Source organism: Aythya ferina (assembly GCF_964211825.1).
Source record: "Aythya ferina genome assembly, chromosome: 5".
Lineage (NCBI taxonomy): Eukaryota > Metazoa > Chordata > Aves > Anseriformes > Anatidae > Aythya > Aythya ferina.
The window spans coordinates 6,150,405-6,176,141 of record NC_140301.1 but is presented as its reverse complement, the minus strand read 5'-3'; the positions used below and the strand labels follow the sequence as shown (position 1 = coordinate 6,176,141).

General features: G+C 35.4%; 1 protein-coding gene across 10 annotated transcripts in view; it reads left to right on the top strand.

The window, feature by feature from the left end:
- The window catches only part of PPFIBP2 (PPFIA binding protein 2), a 115,278-nt gene that overhangs the window by 10,595 nt on the left and 78,946 nt on the right, over positions 1 to 25,737 (top strand). For 6 of the 10 annotated variants that reach the window (XM_084521951.1, XM_084521947.1, XM_084521948.1 and 3 more), the window contains one exon: positions 15,311 to 15,408. The exons of 1 other annotated variant lie outside the window; for it this stretch is intronic. In XM_084521951.1, the coding sequence (XP_084378077.1) occupies positions 15,345 to 15,408 (64 nt within the window). In that variant the 5' untranslated portion in view covers positions 15,311 to 15,344. Of the gene's footprint in view, positions 1 to 12,754; positions 12,886 to 15,310; positions 15,409 to 24,786; positions 24,887 to 25,737 lie in introns of those variants that run through there. 3 more of the 10 variants (XM_084521953.1, XM_084521952.1, XM_084521949.1) reach the window with 2 other exon arrangements.

Here is a 25,737-nt window from a genome sequence, read left to right as displayed (position 1 = left end):
GGGATGTCTTCTTATTTCTATCTATGCTGTTCATACAAACAGATTTTTTTTCCTGTTTGCACTATTTGCTACCCAAAGTTTATTTCAGAAGTCATAGTTTCACAAGGGAAAATATTTGCTGAAGTGTCCCTTTAACATAGTAAATGATATTTTTATTCCACTACATGCAATGCAGTTGGCAGCATCTGTTTTAATAATGCATAATCAGAACGTCTTAATCTAATGACATTACAGTAAAATTTATGAATGTGTTTCTGTGTTGATAAACTAAGGCATGTAATATGGTCAGCTCCCAAACCCGATGTTTCAATATTCTGATGTTTCACTACATGGGGTGGAGGAATCTCTACCAAAGACCTTAAACAGGTAAATCCAACTCCCTAAATAGATAGGAAACCATCATAAACCATCCTGGGAAACAAAGTTCATGCATTTCCCAGGGATGAATTCACTGTGCCTAGTATTAGACAGGTGATGTATTACATCATTCTTGGATAAGACTTCTCCATACTTTTCTTAAAATGTATTATCCCTCTGCAGTTCATAATTAAATTACTGTTAAATCATCTTTGTACGATACTTGCAGTGCCTTGGTGGCACTCCAGCTAATGTTAACCTGTATACCATTAAAAGTAAGCTCTTGGCAGTTGAAGTAGGCAATCCTCAGAGATGCCTTCCAACTTGAATTATTCTGTGACTTAGTTACTCTGTGATAACACTCCCACACGCTTCATAAAACTGTTCTCATTAGGTGTAAGTGCAGGTCTTCACAGTGCAGCTAACATAAGCTTTTACCTGAAATTTCATGTGGAGTCTGTTTCTTTCTTTCATGCAGAAAACCTCTTTATTTCTTTATTTCAGGTTTTTATGTCCAACCTAAGGTATGAAACTGGGCTTTGGCTTATTTCTGATTGTAGCCTCTCTATGTGCTTTGCACTGAGGGTATAAATGAAAAACCACATAAGCATGAGTCATCTGCCAGTGTTCTTACCAGCACTGCCTAAACAGTTTCACTGGCAGATTTATGGTCACTCAGATCAGCAGAAAAAATGTCCAGATCCTGAGATGTGTTCAGGGCATGTATTAACAATTGCAGAAGCAGTGAGACTGTAGGAAATGTGGAAGGAGCTTTAACCCATGTACTCAGACCAGGACCCCGGTTGCCCTTGTTAACTCCACATACTTGCTATATACACACACGCATGTGCACACAACCCTAGCTGGACTTAAGATACATTTATAACTTTCAAATATTATGTAAGTACATATACATAAGTACAATGTTTGTTTTAAACTCTTTTGTAGTACAGATGGCTATAATAATTGTTTCAAGAAGGGAAGAAGAACAAATATTAAATATTTGGAGCAACTTTTATGGACCAGAAGCACAGTCTGGCTGCAAAATATCAATGAAAGGAAAATATGTGATTCTCTTAAAGAATGTGTTAACTAAAAAAAAAAAATCCAAATGAGTTAAGTGAATAGTTTTCTTTTCCTGAAAATAGTCTTACTTTTTTTTTTCTAATTAAAAGCATATATATCCAAAGTATATTAGTGTAAGTATAGGTTATTAGTAAACCTGAAAATGTCATTCATAAATGTTACAAGTGATCAATTAAATGTTTTGAAATGGTAAATATTGTCTCTTGGGTTGAAATGTTCTTCAGTGTGGGAAGCTCAGTGTATTCAAAGGAGTAATTTTACCTGAAACTGAAAAGAGCAACTTATGGCCTGATCTGGCAAACTTCAGTTGTACAAAAGGAAAATAATAGTAGAATCTTTTCTTACTAGAAGAAAGGAGAGCTGTTATAACAAGCTTTTGTGCAAGAAGACCTGTTCTGGCCTGCTCTGCAGAAGATCTTGTAGTATGCTGTGAAAAATACTTAATAGTCCGCAGTCATTACTCACCGATGCTTTGTCCAGTGCCTACCGCATTTCAAAAAAGTTGTAGATTAGGTGAAGGACTAGACAATTGTTGCAAGAAATGTAGTCTGACTCTGTTTTGCTTTGATTGTATTCTCCATTTTAATTAGGAAATTTGTTAGCATCTTCAGTTTAGTTTGTAGATTGTGAAGCCTAGCTGGTTCTCACTTCACAAACTTATTTATAAAAGGACAGACTTTGGAAAGGGCTAGAGAAGTGTTTGTTTATGTTCAGAACAAATGTTTTTGTACAAGAGGGAAATTTGTGCACTAGAATGGATTTGGTTTGGATTCACCAGTCATTTTTGATTTAATCAAAGGTTCTGATTATCCAAGGACTAAATGAGAATAATGGGACTAGCAGCTGCTCGCTTCCTTTGAAACTCAGATTTGAGTACTCAAAAACAGAGCTTCCAAATTAGTAGAGACTTATAAAACTGACACGCTAGGTAGACTTCATCTTAAAGTGAGTGTCTTTTATTTGCTTTTCTTAAATGAAGTTAACAAAACTGTTCCTGTCATAGAGCATAACTGTCCCTTATAAGTGTCCTTTATCTATAACAGTTAGTAGAGAAGAAATAATTTCCTCATGACAGAGCAGTAGTTTGGTGTTTCTTAACATGACCACATGTGGATTTTTTTTTATTTTTTTTTCCCTTTTATACACCAGAATAAAACTTACTTGAATATTTCCACGTGGAGTGGAGCACTGAAACAGAGTGGGCTATATCTCTTTTATATGTAAGAGCAAATCAAATTTTATTTACAGATTTAGTATAAAAACATAAAGTTGTCATGATTACTGATACAGCAGCAGACTTAGATCCAATTTCTACACAACGAAATAAACTGTGTCTGAAGAAACAGAACTCTTATTAAGTCGTCCTTCCTTCTACTTCAGAAGAGAAAGAGAAATCAATTTCACCCAATGGTAACTTTTAATAATTTGATCTTTTTTCTATTGTTTTTTTTTTTTATTATTATTATTTTTATGCACTGTCACTTGATAGAATCACAAAATAGCTTGGGTTGGAGGGGACCTTAAAACCCATCATATTCCAAACCCCTGCCACGGGCAGGGACACCTTCCACCAGACCAGATTGCCCAGGGCCCCATCCAACCTGGCCTTGAACACCTTCAGGGCAAGGGCATCCACAGCATCACTGGGGAACCTGTTCTAGGGCCTCACTGCCCTCTGAGTAAAGCATTTCCTCCTAACACCTAGGGCATCCTAGGGCATAACATCATCCCTTCTCATTTAGTTTTAAACCTTTCCCTCTTGTCCTATCATTATCTGCCTGAGTAAAAATCACAGAATCACAGAATTTTCTAGGTTGGAAGAGACCTCAAGGTCATCGAGTCCAACCTCCAACCTAACGCTAACAGCCCTCCACTAAACCATATCCCTAAGCTCTACATCTAAACGTCTTTTGAAGACTTCCAGGGATGGTGACTCCACCACTTCCCTGGGCAGCCTGTTCCAGTGCCTCACAACCCTTTCAGTGAAGAAGTTCTTCCTAACATCTAACCTAAAACTCCCCTGGCTCAACTTAAGCCCATTCCCCCTCGTCCTGTCACCAGGCACGTGGGAGAACAGACCAACCCCCACCTCGCTACAGCCTCCTTTAAGGTACCTGTAGAGAGCAATAAGGTCTCCCCTGAGCCTCCTCTTCTCCAGGCTGAACAAGCCCAGCTCCCTCAGCCGCTCCTCGTAGGACTTGTTCTCCAGGCCCCTCACCAGCTTTGTCGCCCTTCTCTGCACCCGCTCAAGCACCTCGATGTCCTTCTTGTAGCGAGGGGCCCAAAACTGAACACAGTACTCGAGGTGCGGCCTTACCAGAGCTGAGTACAGGGGGACGATCACCTCCCTAGCCCTGCTGGTCACGCTGTTCCTGATACAAGCCAGGATGCCGTTGGCCTTCTTGGCCACCTGAGCACACTGCTGGCTCATATTCAGCCGACTATCCACCATCACTCCCAGGTCCTTCTCTGCCTGGCAGCTTTCCAACCATTCCTCTCCCAGCCTGTAGCTCTGCTTGGGGTTATTGCGCCCCAGGTGCAGGACCCGGCACTTGGCCTTGTTAAACTTCATGCAGTTTCTATCCAAAGTTGCTATCCATCTTTTTTTATAAGCCCCCTTTAAGTATTTAAGTATTCACTTTGCTACAGATGCAAGAAACATCTGAGGAATTTTTCATAAAGACAAATCAACTAGTTAGGGATTAAAGGCCTTTGCAAAGTGACTAGTCTGAAATCTTTTAATGTTATGGTTGTTTTAATAAACAGATCCCTATAACAGTATTGTTATCAAACACAATTCAGTTATTACCTCAAGGAACTCCACAGGTTTATTCACAATAGGACCAAATGTGAGTAATAAGCCTTTCAAACAGTTCTAAAGAATTGCTCAGAGTCTTAACATGAAGTCTATCTCTGAAGGGAGGCAGAATATGTAAAAGCTTGACATGAAGTATCCCCTCAGGTGTCATTGCTGCTTAGGACTGTGCTTTAGGACTTCTGGCCTTGCTATAGTGACACTCAAACCCTTTAAAGTAAGAGAAGAGTTCTGTTTCATTTGTCTTCTATGGCATTATAAAGGTTTTATTTCAGAGACAGTAAAATTTGACTAACTTTATAACAACGTATTGCTTTGGGTACTGTTGTACTCTAGCATTTGCCTTAACAATTGCAATTTTTCTGTTTATTCCAACCATATGAAAGAACTCTTGTTTGGAATAGATGTAACACAGTAGCACTAATTCTAGGCTACAATTTTATTTACTTTAGCAAATACTTTTTTGTTATTGTTCACATTTAAGGAATTAATTAAAATATTATCTGAAAATTAATCTAGATAAATCCTATGTGTTCATTATAATGGTTGAATTCCTATCTTTTCAATCCCTAGGAATAATAGAAATTCACTGTAAAAGGAGAACAAAAGGGATCTTATGTATATCTCCTTGATGAATCATTATGCTGACAGCATCCTGAACTTTGGATATAAATATGTGTATTAGAGAAGGGAAGAATACTACATTCATAAATGGCTCTTTTTCTAGGTCCAGCTATTGCATTCCATTTGTGTTGAGAAAGGCATTTTTTATTTGCAACGCTTCCAAAAGCTTTCTGAATGAAGTGTCCTAGCAAGCCTGTAAGACAAAATTACTAAACTAGAGTATGTTAGCTTTGAAGATTGATACATTGAACCAATTTTACCAAGTCTCTTTCTGAAAATAACATATATACTTTTTAAGTTCTGAAAATTAAAATCAGCATTCCTATGCATAGATCTGTAGCTATACATTTTCTCACTTTTTTGTTTAGTCCTACATATCTTGCATATTTTTATAAGGAAGAATTTAAACTGATTTGACCTACCTGTGATAACATGATTTGATGTGGAAGCATGTTCATTTTACATTTGTGTGGAACTGAGGGAGGAATAAATGCCTTGAAATGCTTCCTGGATGCAGCATGGATGGGCTTCGTCATTGGTAAGAACTTGAGAATGCCTGGCATGATTGATAATAAGAAGTGCTATATATAACAGTGGACTTCCAGATTCTCCTTCATATCCTGTTCCATCGGATGTAGCTATTTTGTGGAAGCAGCAGGCTGGCACTTCAGAACTCTGTTGTAAGCTATAAAAAGATGACACCAAGTACTGAAAACTGGGTATGCGGTTACCTGAAGCTTACTTGTTTCAGCTGTGGTGACAGAGCAGGAACAGTAACAGCTTGCATAGATGAAAGTGAAATAGAAAAGCTGGGCACTTGCGTGGGCTTTCGGTGTTGTGACACTGCTAAGTTCCTTTCCTAGCTAAACATATTTTCCGGTAAGAAAATACAGCTTCTCCATAGAACAGGTCATTGAGGAGACCTACATAGCTGGTCAGATGTTCATTATGGACTGCTGCCTGGTTTCAGGGATTGCTTAATCTGTCTCTAGTGATCTTGGTAATTCTGTTCCTTCTAGAGTCTGCTGAGTAAACAGGAATAAAGGATGTCACTTTTTTCTTGCCACCTTTAGTAATGTTTCTTCAACTGGGAGGTATCATAGTTTTCCCTGACCTATTTGAAACTTAAAATTATTGAATATTGCTTTTGGATGTCAAGTTACTGATTCATCTGTCATGCAATATTGCTTCACTCTATAATGCTTTCTCTCATAATTAGAAAATTATGTTAATACATTAGGTATGGAAAATCAATGCGACAGGGGAATATATTATTCTCATTTAGAAATCAGTTGTGGCATAATGTCTCATACAGCTACTTCCTTACCCACTGGCCAGTTCTGCAAGAATTAAGGCATCCCATATTCAGAGTAGAGGAAGAATAAAATAAACAACGTGTGTCATTTTAGATCAGGATTTAACTTGCCATGAAGAGCTTTTTGCTTCTTGGTTATACATATTTAGTCAGAGAGAGGAAGAACTTGAAGGCTGCTTTTCCCTTTTCATTAATCAATGTGTTCATTAATCTTTAGGAAAGAATTGATATTAAAAAGTTCTCTTTGTAAGCACAAAATTGACACAGCTGTAGAATTTGTAATTTCAATGAAGTGCTGAGTAATGTGGGACATGGTCCTTTCATAGTGACCCATTTGTTGTTCCTACTTTGAATGTTTTTAATCCAAGCAGAATCGCTTATATTGTTTGCTGATTCTAGCAGAAATGTGTTGTTGTTTTTTTTTCTTCTTTCTTTCTTTGTTTCCCACAGTCACTTTCCTCAAAATAGCTACTGAATCTTAAATTTACACAGTACTTGATACTGTTTAGTTCCTGTTAGTGTGAATTCAGCATGTTTGTGTTCACAGATGCAGGGTGGCTCATGTTAAACCACCTACATTGCTGCACAAAACGTTTCATAGAGGGGAATAATGCTGATACAAAATTAAATTTTACAAAATCAGAAAGCTGTCTCTTTAGTATTTGTTTTAAAGCTTTATATCTAGAGCTGAGTTTAGACTTGACAAAAGTTTTTGTTTTCATAAAGCTGAGGAAAAATCAGAACAGAGCCTTGTAACCTGAGTGACCCAAGAGTAGGTCTTTTGGTTGAGAAATATTCAGAAGAAGTTGAGTTGTATCTATGTAGGACATGTTGTCTATGTTTCTCTGTGTGGTCTAGTCTGAACCTGAGCCTTTTATCTTAAAAAAAAAAAAAAAAAAAAAAAAAAAAAAAAAAAAAAACTTTGGATGAAATTTCTTTCTTTTGATTGCAGGAAATGAATTTTCCAGCATGTTAACCCTCCTATGTATTCTGTTGTTTTTTTTTTTTTTTTTCTGCAACACAAGGGAATCTCACATCTCACGTATCTCACTGTCCACTAGTGTCCTCTACCAATCCTCTCCTACTTTAGTGTCTGTCCATTTTAAGGAATGCTTAGCACTCTCAATTCTTTTAATGCTTCAAAGTGGAGTTATTTCTGTAAAGATTCATTGCTCATACTCAGCTGCAAGGTATGGATTGGTTTTCTTCTGCGGAGAGGCTTGCTAGATAATGACTCTTCAACTAAGCATATTATAGGAGAGAAAGTAGAAGGGGACTGGGAAGAGACTAGGAGATAGTGGCATGAAAAAGCGAGTGGTGATTAACCACTTTTTTTCTTTATATATATGCTGTATGAGCATTCACTGAAAAAATATTCAGAAAGGATGCAAAAAGAAATCAGATAAATTCACAGAGGGTGGGGTCCTTCAACATCTATGAAATGTGATGGTTCCTATGTAGTCTGTGATTCAGCAAGTCTCATGTTTGCTGGTTATTGGGAAAGACAGAGCAGGAGGCTGATGACTCTGCACCTCTGTTGCCCTGAATATCTTTAGGGACAGAGCACTGGGCCAGGCTGGCTTTTAGTCTGAGCCAGCATGGCTGTTCTTACGGTGTTGTAGTGTTCCAAAAATACACAACCATTCTCTGCCTCTGACTCATATGATTTTGATGGATACCTGTCTTGATTACAGTACAAACAATAATAAATACAAGTTTAAGCAGTAGGATCAAGGACTGTACAGGTCCAGATGGCTGAGGAGTGTTTGGTCAGTGTTGGCAAAGCAGCTGATTCTTAGAATGATTGTCAGAGCACATCATGGAAATGGATAGTGTGATCTGATTTGAAAATCAAGCCTCCTTACACTTTTTTGAGATACCAGATCTTCTGGCCCTGCTTTAGCACTAGCCTTCAACAATACATTTTCAGACTAATGTTCCAAAAAGCACCTATATCAGTTACAGTACAGGTAATGCAAAATCTCTGTTTCACAGTGCTCTTACACACTTCTGTAGCCCTAGTGAGATTTATGAACATGCATTTAATTGATTAATAAAATTAGTTGTTGTTAAGAATGCGTGTTCTGTTGAGTTGGTTCCATGAGAGCCTAGTGGGCAAGAATTTCCATTTGCAACATGTAGTGAAATGCAGGAAGGCAAACAAAACTTGAATGCTAGCATCAGAGCTAGGCTGAGAAGCCTCTGCTCCAGGAAATTTGAAAAGGCCTGAGAAATATTATCAGCCTTAATAATGTTCCAGATTCTCAAGGTTTAAAGGTTTGTGTTTCTTTGTTTTGGTTTTTTTTTGGGGGGAAGGGGGTGTTTGATTTTTGTTTGTTTGTTGTTTTTTTTTTCCAGCAGCATAGTTTATCTGAAATTTTAGGATTTTGTGTTTTGAATCTTTTTGTTAATCATCTATACGGAATCTCTCTCAGTTTCTGTCAAGAAACTGATTATTATGTGTTTCACTGATTATTGTGTGTTTCACTCTAAGGAAAAGAGTTTTAGTGTCTACTGTCTACTTTTCTTGCAATTTCCCACCTTTTGATATACTAGAGCATGACCTTACTTGCACTGAATCATTCACTGTATCATTTTCAGCTTAAGGTTTCCAAGTCTTGCACGCTTTTCAGGTTTTGTTTCTTTTTTGTGGGGTGTAAGACGGGGTTTCCCAGGGATGGTGTCTGGAGTTAAGTAACTTAACAAGACTTAATTGAAGTATTGACCTTCATGGAAGGAAATTGGAAGATGGGACCCTGAGACCAGTGAATACATGAGTGCAGAAGGGAAAGAAAAAAATTACTTTAAATGTCAGAATTTGGGTTGTCAGATTTCCCTTTTTTTAATTGCAGCATTTTATAACTAAATGTGAACTGTAGCGCCAGGCCTGACAATTGTATGCCATTCATCTCTGCATTTATTTTAAGACAATAAAAGTTCATGTTTTGATTCAGAAACTTTCATATATTTTACCAGCTAATGCTTTACTCAGCTAAGGTTGAATTGAAAGCATTTATTCATTGTGTTGTTTTAAAATAAAAGTAAATAAAGTAACAAGGTAGAAATTTGAACTAGTTAGATGACAACTGAAATAAAATAATTAGCCTTTTAATTTAATACAGTAACTAATATTGAATGCAATTTGTGTTCTAAGTCTTACAAATTCAAAAGCTACAAAATTTCCCTTGATACTGTGTATAACAGAGATAAAGCTTAAAATATCTGATAAACTAAAATTAAATTATGGAGTGTTCTTTAAGCTTTTATGAAAAATGTTTTTTTTATTTAAAAATATGAATGACTGAAAGGCTACCTACAGTTGACAAACTGCTATAGGGAGGTGCTGAAGAAACCCCACTTTGCACATGCCATTCTGTCAGCGTCAGCTTTTGTATGTAAGGATGAGATGTTGCACAAACATGAGTCAGGAAATTCAGTTATGGTACCAATAGCAACTGTAACTTAATATCCATGGGTCCTGTGGAGGAGGTACTGTGAGGTGATTTTTGTTCTCCAAGGATCACGAAGTATCAGCTGAAGCATTTACAAGATACTTGTGTGTGTTCTTTTTTCATTTTGTTGTTGTTGTTTTTTCTTTCAACTAGATACAGAGTTTAAATTCAGGCTCTGATTAGCAAATTTAGTGGGTTTATTGTTGAAAACAGATGTTTGGCTTGTGACTTTGCTAAATCATAATGCAGTAAATTTAGCAGTGTTTTGTTCCCTTTATATCTTTAAATTTAATTATTTAGCATAATACATTTAGAATTGGTGTAGTTCTTACTGCTCGTCATAGCTTTTCTCAACAGCACACAACATGGTGGTTTTACAGTGCCTGCCTGCCTAAGCTAGTTTAGCACATTTACCTAACTTAGCTCATTTCCATCAGGGAGGTATTACAGTAGTATGCTTGGCCAGGGGATGTCCCTTCACTGAAGGACACCCAGCAGCATGTTGAACAGAGACCTTCCTAGTTCTCTTCTACCACTGACCTGAAAAGGTTCAGTTTCAGGCCTCTGCGCAACTTTGGCAAATCTACATTTCTGTCTTAGAGCTTTGCCCCTGCACCCTTAACACCCCCATCCCCTTGGTTGACCCTTTACACTCTTCAGCTGAAAAAAAAAAAAAAAAAGTCTTTATTCTTTCCCATTTTTGTTATTCTATAAAAAATCTTTAGTCTTGTTTTTATTCATTACATAAATGGTAATAAATGAAGGAAGGGTTGAATTTACCCTTCCGCCTATCCCAATGAAGCAGGTGAAGGGGAAATAGAGCAGGTAGTGTCTATATTAACAAATATAAATTAAATTTAACCTATAATCAGATGAATATGATTTCTGTGTGGATAATCCCAGAGGATGCTGTATAAGTAGTGTTCCTTAGGCAGTCATTCTAGCGATCAGAAATTCTTCTATTCCCAGCAGCTGTGGATGGTTATTTAGGACTAAGGATTAACTTAATTAGAGAGGCTTGCTGGGTTTTAGAAGGCCAGGATCCAAATACGCGTTTATGACTTCTGTGTTTGATGGTGTCATAAGAACTCCTGAGCAAGGTAGGAGAGATGAATCGGCAATTGCAAGTCTGTGGGATAACTGGCTACAGACTGCCTGTGGCTGGGGGAGAAGCAAGGTGGGAAATGGTGCGAGTGGGAACAGCTCATTTGCTCATTCCAGCTCTGGAGTCTTCTTGCAGCTGAAAAACGCGTGGAGGACTTCTGAGGCTTAGCCAAGCCACTTGATCTTTCATTAAGCCATTAAGTACAAAGCAAAGTGATATTTGAATTTGAATCATTGAAACAGTTTACAAACATGTATTTATTCATCCCAGGTAAAAAATATGATGGTATTTAATTATTAGCTACGTCTTCTAAATGCAAGAGGTACTGGAAGGCTACCCAAAGCACTGATATTAAGGCAAGATCTGGTTTTCAAGAGTTCCTGGCAAAACCTCGCATCGCTCCATAACTGATAACATTGGTGACCTTGTTATCAGGAGCAAAGTTGGGAAAACATCATACTTAGGAGTTGCCTAAATGTTCACATTCTATTGTCTGAAAAGCTGCTAGTTCAAGGCAGCCATGAAAAAATCAGATTTAATTAAGGCTTTTCATAATTGTGAATACATCTTTTAAATATCATGTTCTTTTTGGACACAGTAAGCTGTTGTTTTGCATACAGGAACTGGGTTAAGAAATTTGCAATGGATATTGGCTCTAAACAAGTTAGTTGTAGCAGAGAGTTTTCATTTTATTTGAAACGCAAATCTCAGATTGGGATTTACAGGGTAAAGCTAGCTGAGCGAAATAAGTTTGGGGCATTCAGACCAGTTTGCTCTGCACTTCCTGGAAGATCTTATTACTTAGGTAATTATAACAAACAGGATTGCAATATCTTTATCTGTGGGCTGGGCTCTAAATTATTGTGAGCGTGTGGCTTAGAAGGGATGATAATAATGTAGACTTACATCTGCTTAACAGTAAAACTTTGGCTATTAATAGCTAGCAATTTTTACTGTTCAGGGGAAAAAGTAAATAATTTTCTTCTTAAGGACCTGAAAAGGTGAGTAGTTTGGTTTTTGTGTTTTACTGCTATATAAGTTAATCGAATAAACTATGATCGTTAGAATTTGCTAGTATTAAAGCTTTTGCTGTATTATTAGAGAAGCTTTTTCAGCTTTGCTAAGGACTGAACAAAAGGTAATTTTCAATTTGTATATATTTATATATGCAGATAAGTCATGGTGTTTTGCATGCGTTGACGTCATTCAGGAATGAAATCTGTAAAAAGAATTACAATTAAAATATCTGCAAATAGACGGATCCTATTTGAGGCCCTCACCATGCTTTGGGAGTGATATAGCTGTCTTGTTTAACAATAATAAACAATAATAAAAATAAACAGAATCCACAATTGCAGGTACTTCTACAGAGCTAGTTCAGAAACAGTAACTGAAGACGTATGAGATCCAACAAGCTATTTCATAATAATGCTCAGAACAGTCAAACTGCAAGGAGGGAGTGTCTGGGAAAATAGGACTTGCCTGCAGCACAAGCAACAGGTCTGTCTAGAAAAAGATGTCAAGCAAGTAATATTACATTATCACTCTGGAGCAAAGCACATTACTTTTTTTAATAAATCGTTTGATCAGCAGGTTCTACTCTAGCTTGATTCAGTTAAGCAGCAAATACACTGTGGATACAGGTGAGAAAACAGGAGGAGTGTGGAGGTTGGGAGGAGATAGAAGACAGTTCTGGTGGTATTTTTCAACAAAACTTTGTGTTTGTTAAGGTGTTCACTGAATTTTTTTCTGTAAGTAAAATTTCAAGCTTGTAATATTTCAGGGATTTCTGTAGTTTTTTCACTGCAGGTGATCAAAAACTATATTTGATGTTTAGAAAAAATGATAGTTCTGCCTTTCTTGTTAATAATAAATATGTATTGCTCTAGCAGCTTTAAGCACACAGCAATATCTTACAGCACAAGTAAGAACATTCAGTGCAACCTAGTGATAGAAACTCTGTAATGCTTTTAGTATTTTTCCCTTTTTTCTTCCTTCAGATTTGAGACAGTGTGTTGTTCTGATTTACAAAAACAGCTGGCAGCCGTAGATCTCTGAGGGAGTGACTCTTTTCTTCAACATCCACCCCAGCAGCAAGACAGCCTGGGTGCCTCTTGGGCAGCTGCTTTCTGTAGGTGGATTTCCTTTCACTGAGATGATTGTGACCCCATGTTGTGGATGCTTTGAACTAGGAGAAATACTGCAAGGAAAGTGGCTTATTGCAGTTGAGAACTGGGTATCTCTAACATTTTTAGTGAATCTGCTCACCTGCTGGCAGATTAATATGATAACAGAGTATGGAAATCTACCAGAGTTAACAAATTGATGCAACAGAAAAACAGGGAGTGTTTGAAAAGTTTTGTGTGTACGTATTGTGAAATTTTAAGTTTATATCAGCTGACTTAATGACTTTTAAGATTATTCTGAGGATAATGTGTGTTATTTCCAATACCATTAAATGAAATATTTGGGTTGTTTGCTTTAGAGATCAGATGAAATTCAGGTACATTTAGCATTGTTCATGCTTAAATTATTATTTTGACAAAAAGGGAGAGGGAAACCCAACCTGTAATTTGCATGAATCTTTGCCTTAGGTGACACTAAAGGTTGTGGGTGATTTTTTTTTTTTTTTTCCTCTTCTTTATTTTCTGATATGGCATTCTCATATTGCTCTTCAGATCTGTTTGATCTGAAAGTAAATAGTGGCTCAGCCATTATGACAGCCTAAATGGCAGAGCTGAAATTAGAGCCTACTAGTTTCAGGCTCTCATTCCTGCAGCTGTCCCTTTAGATGATGATTGTATACGTTGACCAGACTGGATGTAGCACACACAGCTCTCTGATAACAGAGAGCTTATTAATAAATTAGCTTTCTTTGTATCTTTGTGTATTCTTCACCAGCACCATGACGAAAAGCCTGTATTGTAGGGTTATTAATCTGCAAAAGAAGCAAATAATTATGACTTGTTACTATTTTTTTGCATTGTGCTGGTCTTTTTTCTGAGTTTCTTCATTTGTTATGATGCAGTAATTTGGACTTGGTGTTGAGTATACTTCTAGGGATTTTTTTAATCTGATGGTCCTGAGAAATAACAACAAAAGAATGTTTTTATCTTAAAGCTTGTTCTATTCTCTGGCTGCTAATTCTACATTCTAGTGTTTAGGAAACATCGAACCAAGAGAGCAAATGTAGGTGGTTTAGCTACCAGTCATGTCAGTCATTGGTGATAGTGGCCAGTGTCTGAATTGTCACTGAATGAACACCATACAAATATATCTATGTGAATTATCTTGTCTTTTAAATCTAAAGACAGGTGACAATCTATTTCTTGTCATATCACATGATAAATACAGATTAGTGAAATTTCAGTGGCATTGGAATAATTGGCCCCACAAACATATGACCAACTGCATATGCACTTACCTACTACCTGTATCATTTGAAGGATATCTCTGGCCATTGTCACACAGATGTCTTTTGTGGTGCCTACAAAGGTGTAAAAACAGCAGTTTTGAACCACTGTTTTAAAAATTTACTGTATTGGGAGATACAAAAATCTGAATGAACTACACCTTTGTGGAAGAGAAATCAAATCAAAATTCTGTGACCTTTTAAAGTCTTTGTTGATATTTTGAGTAGTGTTTTACAGCACTGCAAAAATTATACCCAAGACCCCTGTTCATTGCCCTGCAGGTGCTGGTTTTACACCTGAGCAATGAAGTGATGTGCAAAAGGAGCTTATTTCAGAGATGAAACAGCGTATATTTTTTTTTTCCCTATGAAATGTCACAGGGGATTCTAATTTTTGGAAAATTTGGTTTATTATCCTTGATCTCAGATGTTAATGAATGTCTTTAATCCTGTTCTAAAGAGGCATCAACTTCAGAAATTTCATACTTGGAGCAGATTGGTCATGAAAAAGTGATATAATGTGGTTATGGAAAGGAGAAGTGAAAATGATTTCAGAATTGCTGGACTTGGAGTCAGAAGTGAAAAATATATTAGGTATCATTACAGTTGGGGTTGAGGCAGCAACATATTTTTATAATTTCCCTCTTTACTAATATGGCTGCAATCAATAACGAGCTCCTACAGAGTTTGGCTTATAGGTTAACTGTGATTTCACCAGGAACAGTAAAAGCACCTGTTTCATTCCTTCATTGAAACCTAGACAACGCTCCTTTTCGCCCACAGTGCAAAAGGTTGAAATACACAAACTTTGAATTTAGAAAAGTATTCTTAAGAATGAGGCGTAGGCAAATCTCAGGCTTCCAGTATTTGAGATTTGTTTGTTTTCATTTTCATCTGCATTTCCTTGTTAGTAAAGTATCTTAAGAAAAAAAATGAGTCAGTGATAAATGAGAACCTCAGAAATCCCAAGTCATCTATCAAGAATAGGAACTATTTTTTTTTTAATTTTCATATTAATTACAAGGCTGTATTTTTGTTAGCATGGACTTCTCTTTGTATGGCTTAATATAGAATGAAACAGTGACGTATATTTTCTGTCAGGTCTGCTTTAGTATAATACACATGCTTTCATCTGTCTTTACAGTAGGAAGAGTAAAAGTCTGAGCAAATCAGAGAGCATGGCTTCTGACGCTAGTCATATGCTTGAAGCAGCTTTGGAGCAGATGGATGACATCATTGCAGGTACAATAATGCTTTATTTTACACCAAATTATTTTGATATTTAACAACACTTGTCTTTCTCCCCTCCTACATTTTTCCTGTTTATTTTTTACTTTTTAATTATTTTTCTCAATTTGTCAGTTTCCTGTGTTTTCTGTGGATCAATAATTATGTGAAGAAAAAGTAAAATAAAGAAAGCCTATAATTCTACCTCAGATATGTAAATATTGGAATAGGAGAGATTTAATTTGCTCTAGTGCTATATGGTAATTTAAACAAATCCTCATTAATGTGGTAACTCCACTGAGTTGAAATTTAATGGAAAATAATTGCAATGACTAATTTCAAAATTTACATTCAAACTATACCTGGTCATTTAGTTGACTGTAAAATAATATATATTGTTACTTTTTAAATTCTATGTGTCTGTTGTAAAAAAAGAAGTTTTTACCAAGGTATTTGTTATCTGGATAGTATATATCTTTATCTTACACACACACATAAATATTCCTAATTATGTATTTTTAAAATATGTTATTTTCTTTATTTGTTGAAATGCATAAGTATAAAATAGTTTAGCTATTAATTACCTTCATGGTTTAATGAGTTAGAACGTAAAACTTGTTTTGTTAGCATTCATATCCAGGAGCCAAATTAAGAGTTTCTTTTTACATAGCTTTCCAATAGAAAGGGTGATGCAAGACTGAATTTGCTGTTTTCTGGTGTTCTGGTAAGGCAATTAAAAAAATTAAAAAAACTTTGTCTCAACATTACAGCATCCGAGAAGGGAAGATCTTTCTGTGGTTAGGACTCAGTAGCCTTGGGGTTTGTGCTCACACACCGTTCAGTGTGAACTCCTGAAAGAAGTATCTGGGTAGGGCCATGATCTCACTTTTGCACAATGGGAAAGCATTTACTAAAGCTTTTTAATTTAAGTAGTGACACCCATGCTGTGCCTTCATTATTTTCCCCTAATGCTGAAGAAGATGACATCAGCCTCTTGTTGCTGCAGTTCTGGCTTCTTCCTCCTCTTCTAGTAAAATTTACTGTCCAGAGACTAATATGAAGCTTCATAAATTACCATCAGACTAGCCATAATTAGGCAGAAAGTCTGTGTCCATGATTTCTAGTCTAAAGTATCTCTAGATTTATTGTTTATTATTCTTCTCCACATATGAAACTTTATTCTATATTTGCAAGTTTATGACTGCTAAGATACACAGAAATATGAAAATAGAGCACAATTGTAAAAATGTGAATATGTGATAGATACAACTCCACAAATAACTCTTCATGCCAATAGAACAAGTTCCAGACAAATACAAAAACTTAGAAATGCATTTCCTTTTTTTTTTTTTTTTTTTTTTCCCTGACCTCAAAACTTTCTTCAAACAAGGTTTTAAGCAGAAGTTATCTGGAATTTTATTTGTTCACCTCTTGTCTTATAAAACACGAACAGATAGTCAGTGAAGCATTGTACTTCCCTCAGATGTGTAAACAGAGAACAAGAAAAAAACAAAGAAACAAGAAAAGCAACTCCTAAACCATAGTTCATAAAACGGGGAACTGAAATAATTTCTTAACCCTAAATTTGCAGTAGCTATGATACTAGCTAATGCTTAAAAAGACATAAGACAACATAGAGGTCCATGGCCCTTTCATCATGCTAGGGAACCTGTGCTTCTAAATCACCTTCATACATCTGGCTTTATCTTTATGTATTTATTTTGCTTTCTCACTTCTGTGATAATTTATACATAGCCCAGCAAACATTGTTGATATCATCAATGCATATATATTCCATTCTTCAGAAAAATTTATCTTGTCTTATTTCTTGGAAGGGAGAGATTTTCTTCAGAAAGCATTTATCTTCCAAGAGGAAAAAAAAAGAAAAGACACATTTAAATTGACTTTCAGATTAGATACTGCTCTTCTTCCAGTAGTTGTCAGAGCTTTGTGGTGTGTTTTCTTTTGAACAAAGAGGTTGTAAAGCTTGATGTGATTTTGAGGATTTTCAGCCTTCTTGTGCCTTAGATTTTCATCTGCATCAATCAGATCAATCAGTGTTATAAGCATGTGCTTCCAACATATCTCAAATTGTCTAGTATCTCCTCTCATGAACAATAAGAGGCTATGTAATCAATAAACAGGTCTCTCCTTGCTTGTTTGAGCAGCACTATATTTTGTTTAGAAAAACTTTCAGTTTTACCTGAAGATGCCATTTCATATTCACTTCCCAAAAGTATTTTAGGCTTACAGGCTGTATATTTTTCCACTGAAAGGGTAACATTACTATTTAGTAGCATTTTCATGAGTAGAAACTCTGAAAAATGGTCAGTTTAGAGTCAGATAATAGGAGTTTAGTGTAGGGTATTTTTTCCATGGTATGGAAAGATAACTCATTAAATGATAATATATGACTGCCTTACAAAAACAATTCACGTATTTCTTTTAGTTTGATGGTAGAATAATAATTGAGCCAAGCTTGACTTTTTTATTATCATTTTATTTTCTCCTTCTCCTTTTTCAGATTATTCATGCCCATGTCTTTTTAGGGTTTCATCTTGATAAATAAGCAATAGAATTAAATTGTTCCAGGCTGCCCAACAACATTGCTTTTACCCCCCTCCCTTAGCTGTCATGATTATGGAGACACGGATAGAAGCAGAGCAAATGATGTAAGAAATAATCTGTTTTATTCAGTGGTTTGCACATCCTGTTCACAGCTGTTTTGTAGTGTTGTTGATGCCCAAGCTCTAAAACAGAGTAGTGTGTAGAGTTTGTTTCCAGTGTCAGCATAGGTCATAAACAAATTGGCAACTTCAAGAGAGTTGACTTTACAACTTCAGGTTGCTTACTTTTTTTTTTTTTTTTTCTCTCCTTCTAATGCCCACTGTATAATATGCAAAACAGGCTTACATAAAGATATCTAACAGGAAAAGCACCAGGATATTTCCCAGGCAGTGCATTCTGTCAAGTTTCATCAATGTTAACTGAATACTTCTCATATGATTTCAGGATTATATCTACCCAGACCAAAAAAAAAAATATTATTTTGTTCCTTTACTTATTTTAGTTGTAACATAAAGGAAAAGCTCAAATTGTTTGGAGAGTTGTTTACCTAATTTATTTATTATTTTCCATTACAAGAAATAGAAAAGTAATTTTAAGATAGACTAACTTATTATTATAAGTTATTCTAACTTAAAATATTTCTGGTCATTCTCTTCTAGTTAATGTTCTGTGTGCTCCAGAACTGTTTCTTGCATATTCTGGTATGATTGATGGTCCAAATGTATCTGCTGGAGTTTATACTTGGATACTGGTGATTATCCCAATTTGTCTCATATTGAGGAACATAGTTATTATTCAAGTTTGATTCTCTCTAATTGAATCCAGTAGGCTTCTGTATGCAATCTGTGGAGGGACTGCAAAACAGGAATGTTCTCTTGTCCTGTATGGTGAGAGGAGAAATAGGGTAGGAAACTCCTTTAGAAGGAGGACTGTCGTAAAACAAACATGGACACAGAGTTTTCTAACTGAAGATTTATATATACCATACTGTGCAAATATTGGACAAGTTATCTGCACAAATGTAGCTGCTCTTTGACTAGCCTGGGAACAGCAGAAATCAACTGTTCAGAGTTATTTCAGCTCACTATATACAGATTCCATGGATATCCTGAGGCAGCATTGAATTCAAAGACTAAGACTAAATTTCATGACTGTTGGAAACATGTATGTGATGAAAGGTGATGTAGGCTTCCTTTGGGATGAGGCCTGAGTGGATACTAGGAAGAACTATACTCCTCTTGGCCTTGGAAAGCAGGTATAAAATGAGCATTAATCACCACTACAGAGAAGTGAGAAGTCCAGAGATACGTAACTGTAAGTGGTTCATTTTTTAAGTTTGAATAGGGGTGTGTGTGTGTGTATGTATACACACGTTTGTTGGTGTATACACACATAAGCAAAGAACAGCATTCTCTGTTTAATTAGAAAAACAGTCCTAAGCTCTTATATTAGCTGTAGTTATTATAAAGGACGAGAACCACATTCTAATATGTTGAGGTAAGAACTAGGCATTCAAATACATAATATGAATATTTACAGTCCTACTTTTAGCCTTTTTAATTGGAAAAAGTAATGTCTTTTTCTCCAAATGTTAACATGCCTAATACATGATTCTGGTTAATGGAAATAAAAAGTCTCATTGTAGATTGTGCATCTCAGTGCAATACAAAATGTATTAGTGTTCAGAGTGCATGAGGGTAGGATTGTCAAGCAAGATTAACAAATTAAATTTCACTCGGCTTGATCAAATTTGACAGATAAGTCAGTGTTCCCAAGTCTTTTTATGCTTCAGTTCATCTTTACTGATAACCCACCCTCATAGCTATATAAATTACGCATGCTAAATAATTAGCCTTATTTGGCTAAAACAGCAAAAAGGACTAATGTAATTGTCAATGAACATGACTTATCCATTAGCCAGAATGACTTGCACTCCAAACAGATGCTTTCTTTAGAGAAAGTACCCATATGTCAGATCAGCCTATATATTCTTTACTCGAGGTTCATACCTATGACATTGCCTCCTGGTGTCCAAGTCATTAACTTTCTCTTTACTTCCACTTGTACCCTGTCCATTAAAACGTGCGGATCCGTAATCCATAGGATTATGGATTTCGCTTAGTTTTTCTTTTAAATTAATTTTAATTAATTAAAACAGTCTTTCTTTTAGTTTGTCAAAATGGTTCTCTCTGTCAGCAATTTGGAAATTCATTATTTTCTTTTGTGAACAATGACCACAAATCTAAGATCTAAAAATTCCTGTCGTAGTATTATAGTCTGGTGTAGCTCCAGAATCTCTTGAAAATCAGCAACTAATCAGTGTAATTATTGTTTCCTTTTAACCAGAGCTCCTGCAATTATTACTTAATGAAAAATGATGAGAATGTTAAATGTATTATCATGAGTGTGTACTGATATTTCAGTGTTAGTACTGAAAGATTAACAAACCTAAGTAATTAAATAGTATGTCAATATCTAAGAAGTATATGTGTTTAAATTCCCTTGTCTGTAGGGGCAGTACACTCACACTTGGCTGTGTACTATAAACCCAACTGTTTCACATACCCCTGACGAGAAAAATAAATAAATAAAATAAAAGGCCGTAAGGGGAAATTATCTTGAAGAGATGAACAAGACTTTTATTCTGGTTTAATATATTTTCCTTAGGAGATCTGCTTGCCAGAATGTGAAGAAGGACGTGTTTATTATGTCATTTTTGTTTGTTTGCTTGCTTGCTTGCTTTTACTTTGTTGGTTGGTAATGTGGCTGGTGTGTTTTTCTTGCTCTTCTGATCCATCATAATTTGACTATGAAAATAATATAGCTATGCTATATTACTGGATGTGTTGGATTACCAAATGAACTCTAATTAGGTGATCAGAAAATGGAATCAAAATATGGGAATGGAAAAAAAAAAAAATACTAATAGCCCTGTTTGAACTCCTTTGTGTGCATTTCAGGTTTTGTAGAACAAGGTTTTTACTGAGCTCCTACATAAATACTAGGAAATCGAAAGATTTCCTAATGACCATTTTTATCCGTCAGACACGTCATCACAATATTCATTCAGAATGTAAGGGCTAGTTTCACGGCACTTTAGGGGAAGAAGATAGAATTCTCTGTTCTGCTTCATAAGGATTTGAAATTGTCCAGACCAGAGAGAGAGCACTTAATCGCCTTTTTTTTTTTTTTTCTTGTGGTGTGTGCTGGGGAGGTGTCTTATTTGAAATGCATGCTGGATAACATGTAGCTGATAGGAAGTGCAAGCCTCTTGTGATTGTGTAGAGTGAATAAAGAAGAGCCCATACTTTTTCTTTTCAATTTGTATACTACCAGCTGGTTTTTATTTTTTTATTACTTCTGTCTTATTCAAGGTTCACAGTATTTTTAAATTCAAAGTTTAGTTTCTATAGTAAAGCTTTATAACTTTTTATAACGTACTACTTGGGTTTTTGTAGAATTTCATTTCAAGCACTGACTTGACAGAAACAGTAGATGAAGTAACAATGACAAACAGAGTAATTGAAATAATGAGCAATTTCTTTCCTGACAGATTGGAGCAACAGCTGTAGTGGTTACCTCATCTTTTAAATAAATTGTAATTGTGTTAATAAGCTGTGCTTCAATTATGATTATTGTCTTTCCATTTACCTTTCTGTTCACATTCAATCAATCTAGACTTTTTTTTCTGAACAAAAGAGATAATATATCTACAGCATTTGTTTTTCTTGTTTCTGCTAGGTATTAATTAAGGCGAGCATTTGTGAGAGTGTACTATATAAGATACTATAGTAGCTTTTTGAAACCATTAGCTAGAAAATGTTTATAGATAAAAAATATAGAGGTATTAAAAAGAAAATAAAATACTGCATGGCTTGAAATCAGGTCATTGATAAATATATAGATTCATATCATTAACATTATCATTAACAGTTCTATAAAAATATGCATTGAGATGGGGGAGAAGAGTGGGTTAAAATGGTGACCATTAATCATCCTGAAAAGTAAAGAGAAAAAATAATAAAAATACTTAGTATTTATACTTTGCAGTTAAGCTATAAAAACTGTTATAAAATGAAGATAAATATTTGTTAGTTGCTGGCATTTAGCTTCAGATACAAGAGTTTGGAAAAGCTAGTTAGGTAATCTCTTAGTGGTTGTCAGCAATAAGATAACAATTTTAAATCTTTTAAACCTTTTTAAAAATGTAACAGTTCACAGTCTTTCTACTTACTTGATCTGTAACTAATCTCATCAACAGTCTGTGGTATTTCATTTCTATTTGTTACCATTGTTGAAGACATGGACTCACAAACTGCGTGCACATTTCAATAACCATTACATCTATTTGATATTTTTTGATATTGTATTGTATTTTGATATTGTATTTTGTAAGGGCTTTACATGTTCTGTAGCCTTCCTCTTAATACCTTGCATAAATCCTCAAATGCAGCCTCGTATGAGTTTTAAAAGCATATGAAAATCATGGCAACTTGAATGGTTATTGCACGTGTGAGAGATTGTTCACTCATTCCTTACCCAGAGTTGCCAGAGCAACCTGCAGTTTGGAATTTCCTCAATCTTGAGTGTTTAACCTTGCAAGAGGTCATTATAGCTATGTGGACTGCTTCCCCAAAGCACACTTCCCATACTATCACTATCCAAAGCATTTTTTCTCACAGATAGGGAGGTCTGAGCACAAGATCGAGAATCAAGACTCCCGAATCCTGTTTGTAGTACTGATGGATCTCCTCTGTAAACAGGTCCATACTACAAAATCTTACGGAGCTCGCAATCATTGGGAACTTGTTTCCTATAAATACTTAAAGAACTTGCACAAAACAACTCTAAACATCTGCTTTTGTAAAAGACAAAATTGTCCTTTATGCTCAAGTTGGTCTTTGTTTTCCCTTGCAAGTATTCCTGTCTTTCCAGCAAAACAGCAAAATTAGAATATTTCTTGAAAAAAAAAAAAAAACACATTAAGATTAATTCGAAATATAGAAATCTTTGTTACTGAAATATTTTATCTTTGACTACAGATAAGCAGGTCTGTCAATATAAACTAAAAATACAGCTGTGAGCTAGACAGCTATGACAACATACCAAAACTGCAGTACTGCATTACGTTTGTATGCAATGTCTGCTTCAGAACTCTGCGTATCTGTTCATAATTTTTGAAGCTTTGTAATTAAAGTGTGCCATTCAGTATTGCAGCTCAAAATGATGTTTATGGAAGAGTAGTCCCTATGTGCTGAAATTCCTATTAGTATAATAGATCTGAAAGTATTGCTGCTCTTCACGTATAACTCTTTAGAAGGGTTGCTGGAATGGTTATGCCACTGTGGAGTGGCAGAACTTACCTACCAATATTTGTATATATGTCTCTGTTATTAAAACCACTTTATCTCTACTACTCAAACTGATAGAAATGATATCCCGCAGCTTGCCTTGCAAAGTTTCAGAAAGTTAGGTTTGAAGAGGAAAGATTGAAATTGGCTTCAGAGTACGATGACTTCAAATTCCATTGGCATAGAAGCAAAGGGTGGGAAAGAAACAGAAATGTAAATAGCTTCAGATACAGTATGTAGCAAAGAAAGGCAGTTAAACTATGATGGTCATAACCCCATACGATTGAAAATCTGAGACACAGAGGTTCTTTTGTGGTTTATATGGTGTGCTATGTTCTTCAGTACATGAGTCACTTGGTTGCTTAATATGCTTGTGAACAGATTTCTAATATTTCAACTGAAGCAAGTTTTATTAAACACAGACTTTATTTAAATTGGGAATCATGGCTTGTCTATTTCTTACTTTAGGCAATTAAATTGATTCAAAAATTATTTTTGACTACCAGAATAGTGTGATTTTTATGAAACATGTTTTTATTTTCTTACGAACTGAATGCTGTTATTTTCCTTGTGCTTTCAGAGAGCCGTCTTTTCATGAAACAGCATTCATGTTACCAGTGACTTACTACAAACAATTCAGAATGTTTTACTAAAAAGAGGTACTTATCAATTCACAACACTTTTAATTAGACTACTAGTTTCACTGGCGCTAAACACATTTTTTTTTTTTTTTTGTGGATATGCCTATGGAGAAATAGTTCAGCAGAGAAGAAATTGCTGCAAGTATTTGTTGTTCTTTTCCTTTAATAAAATTGGTTGATTTTTGTCTTTCCCATGCAATGGATACTTTACCTCAAATATATCATTAAGATTTGCATTGTCCTAACTTTGCTAGGTCTCCACCATAGCTGCAAAAGCCATCCTTCTTTTTTCACCAGCTGTAAGGCTGCTTAGCTTGTCCTTCTGGATAAGGTAGATATTTTTGTTGCAGCTGTGTATATTGTGCCTAATGTGCTGTACATCAGTGCTTAAGGTCCATAAGCATGTAAAAGTAAAAAGGCTGAGTAATTACATAGATAATTTGCGTATGAAATTACAGACAGTTCTTGAAAATTGTCGAAAGGATTCTGCGTGTGGTTGTAAATAAAACTCACATGAAAATCACCCAAGCTACATGAAACTTGCATCTGAATGTAGTCATTAGCATTTCTGGTCTTGGTAACTTTTTTCTAGGGCTTCCTGCTAATCCAGCTTAACTGTTACTGTTCACTGTAGTTAAAGATCTAACAGCAGAGATTTGAGCTAATGTGAGCTATGATTCAAAACACACCATTTGTGATGTATTTTGCATTACTGTATGAGAAGACAGGATTGTGTGAACAACCTCTTCACTCCTTTAACAGACGATTTAGGACTGAGGACGCTGAGTTATGTTCCATCCAGACCTTAATACTAGTTTACATAAATTCAAGTTTTCAGGGCTATCTTCATGAAAAGAAGAGACTTGTGCTTCAAAAGACAATTATGCTTTGTAGAACTTGGACAACCTATATGCTCATTGAGTAAAAATTCAGGTAAAAAAAAAAAAAAGTTCTGTAGCAGTATGATGATGATTGACTGAAAGTCCAGAGAAAATGTGTTTATAGTTTTGACCAACAATGATTAGAATAAATATCAAAACTGTTACATATGAGTATTTCAGCTTTCTATAAAGCCATCTGTACTGCAGTGTAGAATTAACTTTGGAGTTGTGTTGGTCTTATTTGTGTTTTTTTGTTTTAAGTGTTGGGATTTGGGTTTGGTGGGTTGTTTGCTTGTTCTTTTTTTTTCTGTTTTCTGGATTAAAATCTCAGCAGTTCTAGGAAAATCTCTTTGTAAACTACTGTTGGTTGAGCTTTATATTACCAGGAATGTTTTTTTATTTTATTTTGGAGGGAAAAGACAGATTATATAGAAGAATGCAGTGGAGTGGAAGTAAAGGGGCAAGCAAAAGTGAGAGATTTAACTGCTAAAAGTGATGAAAGATGGATAAATACCTATAATATAAGCTGAGGAGAATGGATTTTCAAACTAGCAAGGTTACCTGATTCATACCTTTAGTAATATATTTTTACAAGCTTCAAATAGTGTTGCTTTTGAAATAGTTTATGTATTTGCCCAAAAGAAACTTTCCTTTGAAGCCATTCAGTTAATTGCAAGAAACTTAGAACACAAAATGTGCTTGCATGGTCAATGTGTAACCCAAATGTGTAACTTTAAGTTGTTTTCCTTTTTTCATTAGTTATGTTGTTCTTTCTAAAATACATATAATACATAGCAACTTTTAACCTCCTTCATCCACTGTCTGTATGGGAAAGACAGAATTAAGCAGCTTGGAATGTCTTTGTCAAATACATTTACTTTTTTTCCTCTTCTGAAGTGGACA